Source organism: Mucor mucedo (genome assembly GCF_025094135.1).
Source record: "Mucor mucedo strain NRRL 3635 chromosome Unknown EV154scaffold_107, whole genome shotgun sequence".
Taxonomy (NCBI): domain Eukaryota; kingdom Fungi; phylum Mucoromycota; class Mucoromycetes; order Mucorales; family Mucoraceae; genus Mucor; species Mucor mucedo.
The window spans coordinates 127,128-146,227 of record NW_026252391.1 but is presented as its reverse complement, the minus strand read 5'-3'; the positions used below and the strand labels follow the sequence as shown (position 1 = coordinate 146,227).

At 36.3% G+C, this 19,100-nt stretch overlaps 3 protein-coding genes across 3 annotated transcripts; 1 reads left to right on the top strand and 2 right to left on the bottom strand.

Annotated features, from left to right (window-relative positions):
* Positions 1-2,060: 2,060 nt before the first annotated feature.
* On the top strand, positions 2,061-3,435 carry EV154DRAFT_605618 (uncharacterized protein). The gene is made up of 3 exons (XM_051607487.1): positions 2,061-2,371; positions 2,444-2,983; positions 3,058-3,435. The coding sequence occupies exons 1-3, from the start codon at positions 2,263-2,265 to the stop codon at positions 3,207-3,209; spliced, it is 801 nt and encodes a 266-aa protein (XP_051453838.1). The 5' UTR covers positions 2,061-2,262; the 3' UTR covers positions 3,210-3,435.
* Positions 3,436-10,730: 7,295 nt separating this feature from the next.
* Positions 10,731-12,605, bottom strand: EV154DRAFT_567603 (uncharacterized protein; the record flags this gene model as incomplete). The annotated part of the gene is made up of 3 exons (XM_051606028.1): positions 10,731-11,293; positions 11,365-11,868; positions 11,945-12,605. The coding sequence occupies 3 exons, from the start codon at positions 12,603-12,605 to the stop codon at positions 10,731-10,733; spliced, it is 1,728 nt and encodes a 575-aa protein (XP_051453837.1).
* Positions 12,606-15,936: 3,331 nt separating this feature from the next.
* Positions 15,937-18,658, bottom strand: EV154DRAFT_485100 (uncharacterized protein; the record flags this gene model as incomplete). Its single annotated transcript, XM_051598729.1, has 4 exons — positions 15,937-16,569; positions 16,675-17,372; positions 17,781-18,339; positions 18,590-18,658. 4 exons carry the CDS (start codon positions 18,656-18,658, stop codon positions 15,937-15,939), a joined length of 1,959 nt encoding a protein of 652 aa, XP_051453836.1.
* Positions 18,659-19,100: the final 442 nt, after the last annotated feature.

The following is a 19,100-nucleotide window of genomic DNA, read 5'->3' as shown; positions in this document are numbered from 1 at the left end:
TGGGCATGAGCCCATATTGTTTCTATATTTTTTTTTAGCGCTGAAAGCAAGCCCATATATACCTTGAAGTTTGTATACGAGTTACATAACGTACAGTAAGAGTATCCAAATACCATAAACCAAGTCAGAATCGAATTAGTTAGGTGGGTGTCTGACTGACTTGGGATCGAAAAGTTTTACAAATCAAGTAGAAATCAACTCGTTAAGAAAAAAAAAAAAAAGATAAAGTGTAATTTTTATTCTGTATTTAAAATGTTGGAGAAGGAACTAAAGGTACACCGAAAAGGTTCAAGAAAGAGATACAATTTGATCCGATACTAACATATATGTCATTTGCAGCCAAATAATGGTGAGGAAGCTCCATAGTCAGTTTAATTATTGTAAATGTTCGGCCCATTGTTGTTTTTAATATATGATGAGAGTGGAACTTTTTTGATTCATCCTTGTGCTTTTCGTTTGACTCTCTTTCCTGTAATATCTTCGGCATATGCTTCCTCATCAATACCGACAAGCATTGGTAGGACACGCTTTGCATCATAGTTCTTCCTAATGTTGGAAAGGAATATCAATTTAAGAAAATCTAATAGAATTGTAATTATGGCAATACGGTTATGGTATGTATTTTTTACATCTGATTTATCGAAATAGACAAGGTTTTTTTTATACAGATACTTCACTTGACATAAATATATATGTAAGGCTTACAATGAAGCAAATTTTGTCAATGTTTATTTTTTATGGCTCGCAGTCAGGTTTGTTGTCCCCCCCCCCATATTTCATAATCCGCTGTTAGAGTCTGAAGACGGGCGTGTAGATTCCAAAAAGTACAGATTTTCAGGCGTAATAAAATCTCTGTAACGTGAAAAATAGGGAGAGAATCCCTTTTTCTGCCAGCAACTTACGATAGTTGCTATAATTACAATAATTTAAAAAGCGAAAGCCTTTTTTTTCTTTTCGTACACTTGATGATCTAAAAATGAAGTTTTGTCCGAAAAAAAAAAAAAAGTATGTATAATGCCTTATAATTTCGGTAGTACCACATTAAAACAATTACCGGTTAATTACGTGTTGTCATTTGTGTTTATGACAGTCAAAAAAAAAAAGATTACTTTCCTATGACTTTGTAAACCAATAGGTCCGGTAAATCGTTTACATTTACTTGACATGCATACAACCCAAAATTAAAAGAATAAGAGAGAAAGAGAGAGATACACGCATGGAATGAACTTTACATTATATCATCTGCTACGATTTCCTTTTTCCACAGTACAATGCTTTGGGTACGAAGGAGTACCGATGAAGGAGCCTAGGCAAGCTCTCTTTTTAGATGAATAGGTAAAAATGACCGAGTCGATAATTGTTTAAAAAAAAAACAATAGACTGAGTTCATAAACATCAATTATAAGAAAAAAAGGTCTGTGCATTCTAGTCTTTAAAACACAATGGTATAGGATTGGGAGAACAATCGAACCTACTTTATATCTGTGAAACAAAGAAATGGGAGGTCAAGAAAATAAGCAGGTTTTTTTTTTTTTTTTTTTTTTTTTTTTTGATTTCTTGGGTGTGTGTTTCCTAAAGTGGACAGCTTTATGAGTGGACACAACACACACACACACACAAAAAAAATTACAGGAAAGAGGAAAAGGGGACACCGAGAACAGTCTATTTTACTCTATTTTAATTAAACAGGAAGAGAGATCTAAAAATTTATTTTTTTCTTTGTTCCTTTAAATTAAGGAGATGAATATAGAAAGGGGAGGGAGAGAAAAAGAGTGTGTAACCAATTAACTTTTTTTTTTGTTGTATCAGAAGGGTTACTCAAAATATAACTTCCATCTTGCAAAAAAAAATAAAAGACATTGCTTAGACAACAGTTTTATAGACAACAATTTCCCAGCATGACTATTTCTTAATTCAAAAAAAAAGTACCGAAAAAAAACATAAGGATAAAGATAGGAACGTAAAGAGATCAAAAACAAGATTTTTGTTTAGTAACGATAACATGTATTTTAACCTTTGTACAACCCAATGTATAATTAAATTCGGTTAAAACCTATTTCTTTTTTTTTTTTTTTTTACTTTTTTTCTTTTCTTCTTTAACCCAAAAAACAACAAACCATTTTATACAATATAAAAAAATCAGCAGTTGGTTTAATCACTCTTTAAACAACCAACTCTCTTTTTTTACAATACAACACCCACTATACTTTCCTTTACAACAACAAAAAACTTTTTTTTTTTACCCACTTTCCTTTTTACAAGATGAACAATACCATTGAGACTGAATTCGGCTTTGATGAATACATCATGCCCACTACTTATTCCACCATGGCAAAACTTGAATCTTATGATGCGCAATTGTATCCTTCAGGTACGTCCCTTTTTTTTTTTTAAAAAAAAAAATAATTAATAATATGCTGATACATGACGTCACTTTTTGTAGCTTTTGGTTACTATGGAGACAACAATGGATTAGATACGAGCAACCCAATCATGATGACACCTGCTAGTTACGAGTTGTACCCTATTGAAGGACAACAACAACCACAACAGCAACAAGGATCCTCCAGCCCTGAATCCATGTCTTCTCGCCTTTCGCCCACGCCCTTGTTATCCCCTCATCATCATGCCAGCATCACTGAAAAGATTGCTCATGTGAACAAGTTACCCGAATCCTTTTTACCCGAGTTTCATCAATATTCCAAAGAGACATACGAGAATGGGTCGTCCAACAATAAGAAACGCAAGCGAACCAAGGAAGAAGGAACAACAGGAGAACCTAGTTTGACCAATTGTAGTAGCAGCAGCTCAGATTTGGACGAAGATGCCGATGGCGTGACTGCCCAAGAGGTCCGTCGTCAAATCCATATCCAGTCTGAACAAAAGAGACGTGCTCAGATCAAGGATGGTTTTGAGGAGTTACGTCAGCATTTGCCTGGTTGTGTCAACAAGAAGATGAGCAAAGCCGCTTTATTACACCGCAGTAAGTCTCTCTCTCTCTCTCTTTTTAGCTTTATCCATCACTAACATTCCCCCCCTTTTTTTTTACTTTTTTAGCTGTCCAACATTTGCAACACTTGAAAAGAAACCAGACTTCTTTATTGGCTGAATTAGAACGCATGATGAGCGAAAATGAACAATTGAGAAAATTCCAAGAGTCTGTCTTGCAAAAACAGGCTCTTGAAAGAATGTATCAAATGGGCATGTAAATCAAACACTCCCCATTTTTTGTCATTTTTATACCTTTTTCTTTTTTATTCTGTACTACGTTCTCTATGTCTCTCACTCTCAATCTTCTCACACATCCCCCCCCTTTTTTTTTTCTTCTATTTATTTATGCTTGTTTTCTATTATACAATCTTTTTTTCTACACTTGCCCCCTCCCATAAATTTTTTTTTCCTTGAATAAAAAAAAAGCTCTTTTTTTTTTCTTAATTCCGTGTGAAAAAAAAAAAATGGATTTATTGGCCATTTATGAGAGTTCCATTTCATCTGTTGCACCTATCAAAAAGGGGACGGGTACACCTACTACTGTCGGCATTCTGGCCATGGGTGTGTCCAATCAAAACTCTGGGATAGACCATAAGTAGAGCATTCTGTTGGCTGAATTTGAGCATAAGTAGGAAGTTTCATTGGCCAATTTTTCGGCCCGAAAAATTTGATAGCTGGGCCTGTTGTTAATTAGTTTGTTATTCCGCTTTGAAGGGTTATAAATAAAAACAAAGGAACAAAAACTTTCAGTACTTCTTTACATTATTTTCAAAGTTTTATTTTAAATGGGTCCTAAACGAGACTTTATTTCTACTGAATCCGAAAGCGTTCTCTTGAGGACTGACAAAAAAAAGAGAGGTAGACCTTCAGGCCAAAAGAACCAACCAGGAACTATTGGTGTAGGAAGACCTTTTAAAATGCGAGACACCATTAGAACTGTACAGACTACCTTAAGCAATTTTACCTCTATAGATCGATCAAAAGTTTCTGATGTGAGTCTATTACTCTTTTTATATGGGATTTATTATTGACGTTAATTTAAGATATCGGAGACTGCAAGTGGCAGTAACAATGATCAAATAGGGATTGGATCAGTAATGTCAAATATGCAACTTTCACCTGAAATGATTGAAGACCAAAATAATGACAATTCCACCAATTATTTGATTGACCAGGTTCAGCAAGATGAGTCAAGGTAATAAAAGTTTTTTTTTTGGGATTAGTAGAATAAAATATCTTAATTATTTCAATATAGTTTTGACGAGGAAATGGATGACGATTTGCTTGACGTTGATAGCGAAGACGAAGTTGATGATGATGACAATGATGATGATGAAAATAGTGATAATATTTTTTTTGGAAGCAACAATAACAGTGACGATACTGACTCAAATGAGGAAAGTGTCATCAATAAATATTTAAGAAGACTCCAGGAAGAATATAAAGGCTGTACAATTGAAAACCCACCACTACCATACCGAAATAAAACTTTCTGGGTCTACCAACCCATGCCGTCTTTCTCACTTAAAGAAAGTTCGGATGTCAACAATTTGTACATCCCTCGAGTTTTCTTATGGCTTCCTGAATATTTCATGAATGCCCAAGAAAAATTGAAATGCCAAAAATGCAATTGTGAAATTAAATCGAATGGGTTTAACACCAAGACTCGTGCCCGAAAAATAATTGATTTCGAAGAGTAAGTGATCTGGTAGTAATTATGAGGAGAAAATGTTTTAATTGAATTTCATTTTTAGTTCATATTATCTTATGTCAAAACGATATGTCTGCAGTGCACCACCTGGATCTCCAAAGCATACTTTTAACGGCTACGACGACTCGATTGTTAGGCAATTACCTTTGAGATGCCAAGCTGATTTTCCCGCATTTATTACCCATAAATCAGGCATTTCAAAGATGCTCATGAATTTTATGAGAGCACTTTTTCAGAATTCAATTGGACCTCATCGTATGAGTAAGATTTTAGAAGAGCTGCATCATCTCAAACATGACACCTTGGAGTTACAGTACTTGGACGCCGTTAAATATTTTAATAACAGCACTATTCACGGATTTTTTGGCTCCTCAACAGTCGAAAAGTTTTCCGCATACAGCGATAAAATGAGATATGGTGGCGTATGTCCTAGCTCCAAGTATATCAGCCATGTGTACACATCATTCATTACTTTGCTGCGCTCAAAAATGGAACGTGAGACCATGGTAAAGGATGGTGAAATTCTTAAGGTAGACCATTCTTTTAAAATTATCAAAAAGATAGCCAAAGTTGGTGGTAAGCCTGTATTCCAAGCATTGTATACCGTTTGTAACGAGTATGAAGAAGTACGTGCAATGGCTTTTGTACCGACAAAAGGTCACGCACATGTCAAACCATTGTTGTGCGCTCTCAAGAGGTCGTACGAGCTATATGGTCATACCATGCCAAAAATAGTGTTTACAGACAATGTCGTTGGCGATCAGAAGCTCTTTGAAGACATTTTCCCTTCTTGATAATTGATGTGAAACATGTTGATGATGTAACGGTCGAAGTAGCTGATCAAGAACACGAACTACCCGTGTATGAAATCCCTTCGGATGTTACAGTTGAATGTTTAAGTAGCATTGATTCCATTGACTTTTTTATGCAAACAATTTTAAATGATATTCATGATAGAAGAACCAGAGTAAATATTGGTTTTGATTGCGAGTGGTATTATACCATCAGACCGTCTTATCAAGGAAAAGTTGCCATTATACAAATTGCTTATCAGAAAAAGGTTTTCATCATTCAGACTAAACATTTCGATGTCGATCCCACTTCTGGTTTAAAAATTCTTCCTGCATCTTTGAAAACTCTTCTGTTGACAAGGTCCATAACAAAAATTGGAAAGTCAATCGGCGGTGATTTTAAAAAGATCCAACGAGATTTTCATGGTGATTTTGTTTGTCTTGGCTCTTTGGAAATTAGCACTCTTTGCAAGGACAAGGATGTTGTCGCCCGGGCTAATTTGAGTCTAGCCGACGTTTGCAAGGCTGTTCTCAGTCGACAATTGAACAAGGATGATCGTATCCGGTCTGGAAATTGGGAGGAAGCGTGCCTCAGCGAGGATCAAATAAAGTATGCTGCTGCTGATGCGTACGTTTCGTTGTAAATATATGAAAAGGTAAAACATTTACCAACAATTGGATTGGCAATTGTAGGTGAGCCACAAGTTGGGACATTTGTGAGTGTTCATGCTGGGTCATCAAAAACAATTTTGGCACGTGGATCCATTTGCTCCAAAGATACGGTCCAATGGAATAGTAACAACATTGAAGGTATTAATTAATCGCATCTAAAGTTGTTATATCATAATTAACTGTTCTTATATAGGTTCTGCAACTATTCAGGAAAGACAAAGAAAGTTCAGAAAAAGAAATATTGCTATTATCGAGATCACGGATATAATGGTACCGGCTACTATCGTCAATGTCGTATTTGACGCCTAATTCCACGAATATAATTACTCTTATCTTGTCACTCAATTATAATACATATAACCTATGTATTATAAGTAACATATTGCGAATACATTCCTATTGGTACGACACAGTACCAGCTACCTCATATGTCAAACTGAGATCAGATTTCATAATCGTTCCTGGATTGGTCGAGTAGCTGCCGAATCTTCTAGTTTCTCATAAATTTATTTTAGTAATCCAATCAAGGACCCTGTCATTGAATGGATAAACTATAATGCTCTAGAAGTGCCGGATATGGGTCAACTAGCTCCTTGTATATAACAATAAGCTATGTTTCATATGTAACTGATTTCTAAATCTAATTCTACCATTTCCCAGTTTGCGGGTAAATAGTCAATTCGATCTGCGCAGGAAAAATCTTGAAGTAATAATTGAATATAAAAAGGACCTCTATTTTTATCATGACAAACTCTCCAACTTATAATAAAGGATTAAAGAGTCTCATTTCTTTACTTGTTTATTTTTATCTTTTATTTTCTACCTTTTTATTTCCCAATTATCACAGTCAATCCTTTTTCTATGGTTCATGGTTTCGAAACGGAAAAGTGTAGTCTAGAAGTTTTGGAAAAAAAATGTGTTGACAATGGAACATCGACTAAAATTGTTATTGATATCAAGCAGTTAAGGCTGAAGTCAGCAAAACCACCTTCTGCTGAAGTACCGCTGTCATCCTCACAGAATTCTGAAGATACGCCTATTAATAATTTCAACCAGGCTCAAATTATTAGTGATGATATTCCTATTTTAGTTGGTAGGTAGATTTATTTATATAGATTTTTTTTTATTCATCATAATATTTGTTTTAAGCAGATTTGGATATGGTAGTTGATGATCAAAGTGAGGATGAAGAAAGGGATGATGAAGAAATTTACAACTTTGTAGAGCAAAATAACAATACTGACGTTGATACACTTTTGGATGTCAATATCGATCAAGAAGAAAGCAACGATGACAATATGTCGAACACTCTTCCGACTCGTGTTTTAAAAGACATATTCCATTTAATGGATATGATAAAAGTATCAAAGAGACATGGTTTGTCTAAGGAGTTTGCTCGAGTTCTAAGGGATGCAATATTCCTTTACGATGAAGAGGACAAGAGAGCCGTAGAAGAATATCTTGAATCAGTAGACATTACTTGGGACAAGGCAATGTTAATCAAGCCGGACTGGGTACTCAAGCGAGTACGTAGATACGTACCAAGTCCTGATGTTCTTTTGCCAGTGGTCGATAATCTTTTCAATGTTTACGGCCACATTAAGTGCGCTGTTACAGGATTCCCGCTTTTTGACAGACAGGGCTGGAAGCAAGCCAAAGCCGTTTTGGAGGCAATCAGAAAAGGCCATGCCAGCGATCCTCCTGGAATTTCATTCTACTATTTGGTCAAAAGAGATTCGCGCGGATTGCCTGTGTATCGTTGTACGAGAGGCACAAACTCCGTTGAAGGTGGTATCCACCAAAATATTATTCGAAAGTTTAGTTCTTTCAATGCAGGTCCATTTTTGGCTGATTGTGCTCTCGCTGACTATCGTCTGCGCCACAACATTTCTGTAAGTCCAGAGCTACAAAATTTGATTCAGTGAGTAATTAATTAAGTATATAACTAGGTTGGAAGCAGAAATAGATTCAATATCGAGCATCGAAGCCATTATAACCCATGGCTTGTTCAAGCTCTGAATACGTTACGTGCTGATGTTGATCAAGAATTTATTCCTTCATATGCTGACTCTTACGGTAACTCTCACCATCTTGTTGATTCGAACGAACAATTTGGAATATGCCCTGTTTCTCAGGAGGTTATAGATACTTTCAGTTACCTCTTACCTTTGAGACAAGATTCTGGATTATTGTCACAAGGAAGAAAACTTATCAATGACGGAAAAGATTTTAATTTACAAGTATTGACCCAAGGTAATTAGTCGCAGTTTTATAATTAAGTTTTTCTTAAGTTGATTACTGGTAACTAACAATATTGTAGATGTTTTGGAAGTGAGCTCGCTTGTTGCAGTAAAACTGCCTACCGTAAAGATGCTGATGTTGAATTTTATGCCACATAACAACACGAATCCGCAAGTATTTTCAGATGCATTGAGATCAACCAGGTACAATAAGTATCATTATCTGGCTAGTAGACAAGGAATTAGATTTGCATTGACTCCCGTACACACATATGAGGAGTATAAATTGTACAATGAACTTGTCAATAATCATTTCTCAGCTCAAAATCTAAACAATTATTTCACCTGGGTAGCAATATGTAAAGCATGGTCTGAAAGAGTAGATGGTGTCTCTGTATTTTACAAGTGTCCTGAACACCTTATATTATATTACAACAAAAAAAAGGATGACAGTAAATACAGAGATACCATTTTGGTTAACCAGGCTCAGTGTGATATGATGCGTAGCAACATTCGACATGAATCACGTTTGGTAAATGCTCAAAGACCCAATACTTTCACCCATTTGGGGTCAAGTGAATTTAGCAGTAACGTTATCAGTAATGATCTGAATGTTCCTGTTATTATCAGCTCTTTGCGAACTCCCCACATTACCAGGCCAGCTAGAATCATTGCTCCAACCCTTATGACACCAATCGACAGTAGTAGTTCTTTCGCATTCCAACAGCCTCATAATAGTCCTAGAATGCAAATTCCTCGATTACAAAATAATTTTACGTCTGCAACTACTACCGCTGTTACTACTACAAATCGCGGAAATTTTTACATTCTTCCACCGAAAGAAAGAAAACCAAGGACATGTAAGAAGTGTAACAGCTCTTCATGCAAGGGCAAGATGAATAGAAATTTTTGTACTTCTCAAACAATGTAATAAACTATCAGTTTTAAACCTTTATTTATATTCAATGTAGTCCTGTTAAAAATGAGATCATACAGGATAAGTTTTTTTTTTGGAAGCGCCTACGGCGCTCCCAAAAAATCCCATTAATTAAATCAGATTTGAGACAAATAACCACACCTATGGCCATAGGGCCAGCTAATGTTTGTAAGAATCACGTGACTAGCCGGGTTGGTCCGACCCGAAGTCCGGACCTTGACGTAGACATGCCTCTAGAAATCGAGCTTAGGCTCAAGAAGACCAAGAACCAGAAAAGACGATTTGTACCACTCAAGAATAATCATATGAATCGGAAAAGGTCAAAGCTGAATAACACCACTTTATTATATACAACATAACACCACTTCGGGTTCACCTATTTCATATCGATAACCTGTTTATATTATTCATCATCATATTTATTATTATATTTATCACATCACCTATATCTTTACATTTAGTATATATATCCCTTAATGGATGACTTCCAAAGTGCAAAATAGAATTAAATAGAATAGACTTAATTTTTCGGGTTGTGTAACGTGGAATTAACCATAAATTTTTGAAGTTAATTCGACCCCCTACCCCCGAATTAAAATAGAATTAACTCCAAAAAAATAATAATATCACATCTCTATTAAATACTTTGTTTCTGATAAACGCTAATAATATTCAGATAATAGATATGAGATATATGGATGATATTCGTCAAAAAAGTTTATTCATTCGGCTCTTTTACGCTTCTGGGAACGGGTGCCTTTGCCATTTTCAGAAGTAGGAGTGGGTTGCTAATGTGCATATAAAGATAATGGTTTTTAGTACGAATAAAAGAAACATAATTGATAATAGTTAAACTACCTTAGCTACCGAAGTCTTGATATATTCAAACATCGCTGACTTTGAGAAACATGTGTTAGAAGGAATGTTTGGCTTTGTTGACGGCCTTAATCTTAGAATACAACATCCTGAAGTGTGATGATCTGACTTGTGGTGACCTAGCAAGGCTATAGCCATATTAGAGCTAACAAAGGTTTATCCATGCTGATACCATTTGTGATATAAGCTTAACAATAAATGTCATAGTAAGAACTATAAGGATATTACATCACAAGTCTAATTTAGTACGTCTGAGAAATACTTAAAATTTAGTTTAAAGCAAAGAGAGTTAAGAAGAATTAACATTTATTAGAACAAGACTAAATTAGTGACTATGTAATAATCGTATACATTTTTGGTTAATCAATGATAACTTCAAGATAGCACTAGAGATATGAACACAGCAGACAGTCTTTTATATTAATACTCGTACATTTCATTTATTAATAAAGGACAATCTTATAAACAGTCTCAAACTACTCATATAGTCTTTTTATAATTTAAACCTTACCTTAAAACACAACATGTTCGTCCCATGTAGTAGTGAGCCCAGTAATGTTAATGTTCATTTTAGACATGTGGTCGGTGCCAATGCAAACATCAGCTTCACTATTCAGATTGAAGACTTCGAAGGTATGATGAATGTGAAGATTATTATAGAATAGATGAACGTTGTCAATAAAACCGATACGCTCGATGGAGCTATTAGCATCGCCCAAAGAAATAGTGTGATTTTTAGATTGTAACAAAGATGATTTATTTAATGCAATAGGAGTAGGTAAAGAGGGTGTGAGACCCAATTTGGAAGCTAAAGAAGGCTTCAAGGAGGAGAAGTTCGAACCGGAGTCAACATAGGCCCAGCATTTATAGTTCTGAATAGTGACAGGAATAATGATAGAATTAGTACGGTCATTGAGAGAAGCAGGCTCGTCATTGATGGTAATGTTAGACTTACCGTGGAATGGTTGAAGAGATGGGAGATCCTCGTCTTGGACGAATGGAAATGAAAGAGTAGGTGCTTCGTCAACGTGGCTCTTGGGAGGCGAACGTTGAGAGGAAGGAAGATGATGAGCATCTGGATGGTTAAGGTTCATGTGCATGGCAGTTCGTGCATGTGAGGAGTGGTAACTGGCTGTTCAGGCGCACCAGTAGTGGGAGCTGTGGTGGGAGCTGAGTAAAAACGGACATTGTTTCTACTCCTAGCATTAGGACAACGATGGCTAGGTGTCCACTCAGCGGCACAGGTGTAACAATTACGAGTAGGACGAGACATGTTGTTGTTGTGGTTGTTGGTGGCACGGCAATCGGGAGTGTTATGGCCAGAAGTACCATGATGAGAGCAGTACATGGCACCAGAAAAAAAGGGTCCACGAACACGTCGTTGATGGCGGGCAGCATGGTTCAAGTTTGTCCTGGGAGTACTGTAAGTGTATTTGGAGGCGGCACTTCCCAAAGGCATAGGAGTAGGACGGGCGTCGTCGTTGGCAGCATCACGGTGAGCAAATTGATTGCTAAGGTCTCTGGTGAGCGACATCACATACGTAAGATTGCGTTTTGTGTCCCTAGGAGCGGTTGCTAAGGCCAGAGTGACACGGTCCGCAAGTATCAGAGGAAGAGCAGAGATAAACCTGGTACAGGGGATCGCAGGATCTGTCAGACCGGAAAGGCGGTGCAATCGTTGAAAATGTTCAATGAAAGACTTCGATCGACTCTTGAGGGTCCATACGTACCAAGAGGAGAGCATTGGTGTTGACCTCTTGTTCAGCATCCTGGGTGACACCATACTCCAAAGATAAGGCCTCACGATAGTCTTCCCAAGGAAGGTTCTTCTTACCCTGGATGGCCGCTTGCATCCAATCTCTCATGGCAGTAGGTAGGCAAATGATTAGTAAACGAAGTCCATGTTGGTTCAGGTCCAATTGATAGGCATGCAAAACATCCTCGAAACAATTCATACAAGCTTTGAAGCTAGGGAAAACAGGCTTGGTAGTATCAGTTACAGCTCCAGACCACTGAAAATAGGGTACATGGGAAGGGACATGACGATCGTCAGTATTCTTGACGGCAGCGATAGGATTAGATACGATGGTAGTGGCATTGCTAGGTTGGATTACCAACTTCAGAGCTTGGAGCTCAGTAATTGAAGCACGTAAGTCCTTCAGTTCTTGAATGTAGGTACCACTGGTAGGGTAGCCCTCCTGGACCTTTGCATGGGTACGGCTGATGAGTAGTTGGATATTCTTTCCAAAATCAAAGGGTTCATTGACAACCGGTGTCGTAGTCGTACAGTTCTCCATCTCCGTATCATTCTGGTAAGAATTGACAGAAGTCTGGTTCATAGCAGGGGTAAGAGCGGTAGTAGAAGCAGTAGAGTCGGCTGTAGACATGATGAAAAAAAAATTTTAATAAAAAGATAGCGTATAAGAATTCAAATAAAAAAATGAAATATTCCAAGAAATAAACGGTTAAATTATTTGAGACTAAAACTAGTTATCTTTTTACTAAATGGAAAAGGGGACTCTTTTTACAAGATAGATTGTTGTGCGGGAAGTGAATGTTTCGTGTTGAAATCAATATTTCATGTTTAAGTGAATGTTTCATGTTTCCGTGCTGGGTTGTTTGTTATTAAATGTCAAGTATATTATAGGCTGGATATATAGTGTGTATATATCACTAGAATAAGACTTAGCCATTGGCCACAACATCGTTTCTTTTTACAACGAAACATCAATTATCCAAGACAAAATCATCAGATTCAAGACTTTAACTATCTTACTTATAAAAAAAAAGATGCGCCCAATATGATTTCATGTTCCAATGTTTAAAAAAACCTGATTAAATTATGAGAATGAGAAACAGTTAATGAAACCCCCTAATATTAGAAAGTTTATCGAAAGTCTTGGGTATGACTGTGTTTATCTTCGACCATATTCTTCTGAGCTCAACCCTATCGAACAATTTTGGTCCGTTGTTAAGAGTAAATTAAAACGGGAGAAGCTTTTAGAGGCCGAAACACTGAACAATAGAATTGCCGAAGCATGTCAGAATGTTTATTAAGCGATTTAAAGGGATTCTGCCATTATTCAGAAACAAAATTCGAAACCTGTTTAAATAAAGACCCCCTCTAAAATATTTCGCAGAAAAAAAATATCTGGAGCTGAGCAAAATATTTTTCTGAAAGTGAGCAAAAAATAAAAAAAAATGTGTGCGGAAATTGAAAAAAATGAGCTATTTTTTTCTTAGACTGTGCGAATAATTTATGAAAATAGTGTATTGACTAAATCATATAATTTTTGCCAATGAAACAGGATTGTCTGTATTGCCAGTTTGTCTACTTGACTCACCAGCGTCATATTTTGTGGTGATATATTTTACAAAACTGTCACTGCTAAGATCGAGAGTTATATTTAATGAACTCTCTATCTCTATATTTGTGTCAGCATAATTTAAGTTTTCATACATGTTTTGCAAACCAAAAGTGGAAGCAACTCTAGTATTTACAACCTTGCCTTTGCCTTTGAACTTTTTCGAGTTCCAATATTTTCTGTACTATCTCGAACTATAATTGAGAATTGTTCAAATAATTAATAAAACTTTCACATGCATTTAAATTGACAATAACGCAGACTTGTTCTTTTTCTAGTCGGCATGAGGGGCTGGAAACCATCATCGCTTAAGTTATTTTTAAAAGGATGTTTGACATTCTAACAAATCTTTAGGTACCTGTGAAGCTAATCCTATCAATCCATACATGGGGCTGTCAGTACCATCAAACAGTCTTATAGTATTATAATATATCTTTAATATCGTTTATGTCATTAATTTTCCCTTTTCTGCTCATTTGTTTGAAGAAAAAATGATCAAATCTTCAAAATCAAATCAATCCACAGATCAATTTATGAGAGTAATAATTTATTTTAGAGAACCTACTAAAGGTCCCAAAAAAACAGCCTAATCTTACCACGAGGGTTGGAATCAAACAGAGATAACAATATATTCGAAGATATATTTTCAATGGGTTAAAGAAAAGAAATAAAAAAATGAACTAAAAAAAAGAAGAAAATAACGGAGAAAGGAAAGTAAAGAAAAAAAAAAGTCCGGCCACAGTCAAGGCTAATTAGCCTTCCCGGTGGCATTTTTTCTATCCGATGTGACCACGTTTAAGCTAATCATATGACATAGTTGATTATTACATAAGATTATGTATTACATATAAATCATAAGTGAACAGTGATAATTCATAAACGCTTAATTATTGATAAGCGGAATCTTTATTAGTTTGTTAAAATGTAATATAAAGAGGTTAATGGTAGCTTGTAAATGAATCGTATAGACCTCATTTTTAAACAGTATAATTCGCATTTAAGTCATCAATGTACGTACCATTGATTTTGCAAAAAATCTACCGTAGATTAGATGGCCGATTTTAAATTTTTTTTTCGAGATGGTTTCATAGTTTTGTTTTGTCTGGGGCGTTACAATTATATTGAAATCTCCAGCACGAATCATTCGATCGGTTACATTTGTGGTATTTGACAAAATATTACATAGAAAAGTAATGAGATAAAAGTATATTTTTATTAGAGGTAAAAAATAGACTAAAAGAACTCTGCTGCTATGAAATAATTGATCCTTTTTATATTGCACAACTCTCCTGAGTTTTAATGATTAGTCAACCTTTCTGGTTTTGGAATAGATCTATACTTTGTTTCCCGCCTTGGGTTAAATAGATACTACTCGCTAAAATTGTTTCCAGATAACGTTGTCCCATATCAGTGGATCGGGAGCATGAGTATTCTAATAAATCTTTAGTATTACGAGACACTTATTTATCAGATCATGCAACGGTTACTGTAAAAGATGAATACTTGTTTGTCAAGTGTAATTGACAATAGAACATAATAGTTGATCATTTATTCATTATCTTTGTAATGAATAAATTACGATCCCAAATATAAAATGTCTTATCGATATTTGTATATTTGGTTGTAGAAGCTAGGTATCCATTAATTCATACCCTATTTCTTTATACTCTTTATCAGCAGTATAATTATATCAATATATAAGTAAATGAACCATTTATATTAATAGCTGTTCTATTCTCTCTCTGGGTAGCTAATCCATTGAGAGAACTATTAATATTAAGTTTCTCTTTCTTATAATTCTTGATTGATCTGAGAAGTTTCTCTTCTCGATCGGTGATATCGTAACTCAGTGGTAGAGCATTCTGTATCCAACTGTCATTCGTATATCGTATTTATGCCAATCATGCAATCTTTTATATAGAAGTATGTACTCGAAGTAGGAGAAGTTGTATAGCAGTATACAAGCGTATGCTGATATGCAACATAAAAGGTTGTTTTAATTTCATAGTTTATTTATTTAAACGATTTGCTTAATTATTCTTAAGTGAATCGTACCCAAATACGACAGAATCATCTCTGGCTCACCCTTTCATTTATCTGAAGATCTAAACTTAGGGAATTGTCCGAAGAGGTTCCAAGTCGTCTTAAACAGAGTGTCGTACGAATCATCGATGTTAAAATACAGGTGAGTTACAGGTGGATACTTTGTTTGCAAAAGACCAAACTTTAAGGCCAACCAGTGCTTGTTTTCCACGTTTTGCAGCAAGTATGGCTGCACGTTAACCTTGGGTCTCACAGGCATACTCACCGGAAGAAACGTTAAAGGATTGTCCAGGCGAGATGTAGCCAGGGGTCAGTTATAGACGCAAACAGGAATATTGTACGCATCAGCAACAACTTGAGCACAACCTGAGCTTTTAAACCAGATTGCTGATTCTGCTGCATCTTTTAATCCCCTGCTTATCGTAACCTTTAACTCAACGACATTTTGGCCAAGAATATTTGCATAATATTCCTTGTTCTTTTGAAGTGCCAGCAACATATCCTTTTTCACGAGTTGGAATTTGTTCTCGTCACCGTAATGCAAAAAGGCTATTGCCCTAAAACCACAATAACCGTCTCCAGCGGGATCATATACGGCTTTCACATTCGATTTGTCGATTGACGAATGTAACTTCGAGAAGTTCTCATTCTCTTCAGCCAAATCAACCTTTCGCCTCTTCGCTCTCTCAGGCATCCCGACCCACTCATCAGCTTTTCTATTCAGGCCCTTCACCTCCCAAACTTCTTCATCGTCGTCATTCTCCAATTCGACTTTGTGGATTGCAAGGTTACTTGCTGTTTTCTTGGCGTGACCCTTTTTGAAAGCACTGAGCCTCACCGTCTTCTTGGGCCTACCAAGTGACTTAACGTCGTCATTTGAGTGAAGACGTAAAGATAGTTCGTCCACCCATGTTTCATCTTCAATCATAATATTCATCACACTCTCTATAGCCCGTATGAACTGGGAGATACTTTAGGAATTTCCATCGAATGATCTAAACGTTTGTTCGACTTTTGCCAGAAAGTCATCCCAAGGTTGCTGGATTACTTCTAATATTTCAGCTTCAACAGAAAATTCTTCATAACGGATTGAACTTTGTAGGCGTTCAAACCACCATCTGCTTGGAATGTTTTCCATTTTAATTTTTTCCAAACGTTGCAAGTCGTGAAAGCAAGGGAGACCATAATTTAGTCCACATTGATAACTGCATGGACTGGAAATGTCAACCGATTTTCTTAAAATTTCAGTACGGAGGAAAACAAACGCACGGTGAGTTACTTTCCCAATCAAATGGGCCAAACGAGGCTCCAAAGAAACGCGAACATCCACCTTATATTTTTCCCCATTTTCAATGTCCTTATATCCTCTTTCAAAATTGCTCAGATTACTGTCAATGGTGCTGAAAGCTAAATCAAGAGGTTGAAGGAAAAACATTCCCTTTTTGACAATACTATGTCCACTGTCAGCCCTTTGCGTTGTAACGCAACCAAAGTGTTTCAACTTTGAGGTGATATGACCTGCCCATCTTTCGGTATATTTCACCCATTCGTTAGTGTAATACGTATTGAACTTTTGCAGCATTTCAGCATTGGTAAAGTTGTTGGTGTTCGAAAGAATTTCATCAACATGTTGTTTCAAAACATTGTATCGTTCAGATGTAGAACAAGTCATCATAGCGAAAACTTTATTTTTCAATTCGCTGCAGATATTTGAGTTGTTAAAATATTTCAGGGTGGCATTGTTGCCTAAATTTTGGATTAAATGCCAAGTACACAACAACTTCTTGTTGTCAGGGAAATGATTATCAAGTTGATTCATCAATGCAATACATTTGTCAGTGACAAAGATCGTCTCGGATGAATAATGGTGGACGTCTTTTAATGTTTTAACGAACCAATTGTACATCTCCTCCTTTTCATTAGCAACCCATGCAAAAGCAATAAGGAAGGTTTTAAGGGTATTCTTCCCCAAGTTACTGACAACGAAAGCTGAAATCAGAGGCATTTTTAAATCATTCGTATTGTATGTTGCATCGATAACAACAACCTCAGAAAAACGCTTAGCTCTCGCAACCAATGTATCATTGGTGAAAAATAATCCATCAAGGTTTCTAGATATAGGATCACATATGTATGCAGTGTTATAGCCTTTACTCTCGATGTGGTGGATGAGCAATTTAGCTCCATTGTCAGACCGAAGGTTCACACGATCCGTATTTTTGTATCTTAAATTGTTGATATCATGAACTGTCAGCTTATTGACGCCACTTTCAGCGCTGATCAATTTTTGGATCAACTTTGTTGGTACTTCCTGCTCTATACCCTTTTGAATTTTTTTAACATCGTCAGAATGGAGCTTGTTCTTTCTTCCATTACTGCTCAAAAAAACATTTTCTGCACTGAGTGGGTGACTATGAAAATGTTCATCCCCGGTAGGTTGAGTGTAGAAAAAACCTCCATCCTTGGTTGTTTTTACTTTAATGTAATAAGAGCAGTTACATTTGCAACTGTCCTTTTGACGCTTACGATTAGCTTCGGCTAATTCACGAGTGTTGCGGTAAACACCGCGTCTTTTACATTGAAAATAAATCCTGGTTTCTGAAGAGCGAACTTTAGTCAATTCAAAATTGTTTTCGAGGGCGTAGTTTTTAATAAGATCGGTGGTGATTTCCTTGGTAGCATTAGGTGGTAATGTTGGCAAAGGAGCAGACACCTCAAAAAAGTTTTAAGTCGGTATTCAATTTTATTTTTAGAAAAAATTAGAAAGTAGAAGTTGTTTTATTTTGACAGGGTTTACTGTGCCTTAGGGACAGCCATTTTTTCACGTGATCTCTTAGGGACAGCCAAAAGGTACCCGATCCTAGGCTATGACTACGTGCACTTTGGCTGTCCCTAAGAAAATTGTTAAATAAGTCGTATCAATTTTAGAAAAGATAGAAAAGTGGGGAACAAAGACATAGAACCAATTGGGCAAGTTTCCAACCAATATGACACCCGTTACTGATAGCCCAATGTAATATCAGGTCAGTCATAGGTTGCTTGTGTCTACCTTACAAGTATAAAAGAAGAAAGTTTGAACCTGGATCAATAATAGACTCTTTTAATACTATTAAAATGACCAAGCGTACTACAAATTCTAAGCAAACACCTGTCAAGCCTAAGCCAAAGCCAAGAATCATCAAACCAAAAGACGTCAAGCCATTAAAGACATCTTCTAAACCAGAGAAGACACCTTCCGAGCGCAACACAGCTACGAAAACAAAGAAGGCTCAAGTTAAGTGGGAAACTACTGTAGCAGGCGAGGATAATTTGTCATCAGATTCCCGCCTTCCTGTTTTCCTTTTGGGTAATAACAGAAAAAACGTGAACCTTCTCACACCAACCAAAAACCAAAAAGGCTCATATAGAGTTCATATGTCCAAGAGAAAATTAGCCTTAAGGTGTCTAGATCATTTTTGTGAAAAAAAGGTAACT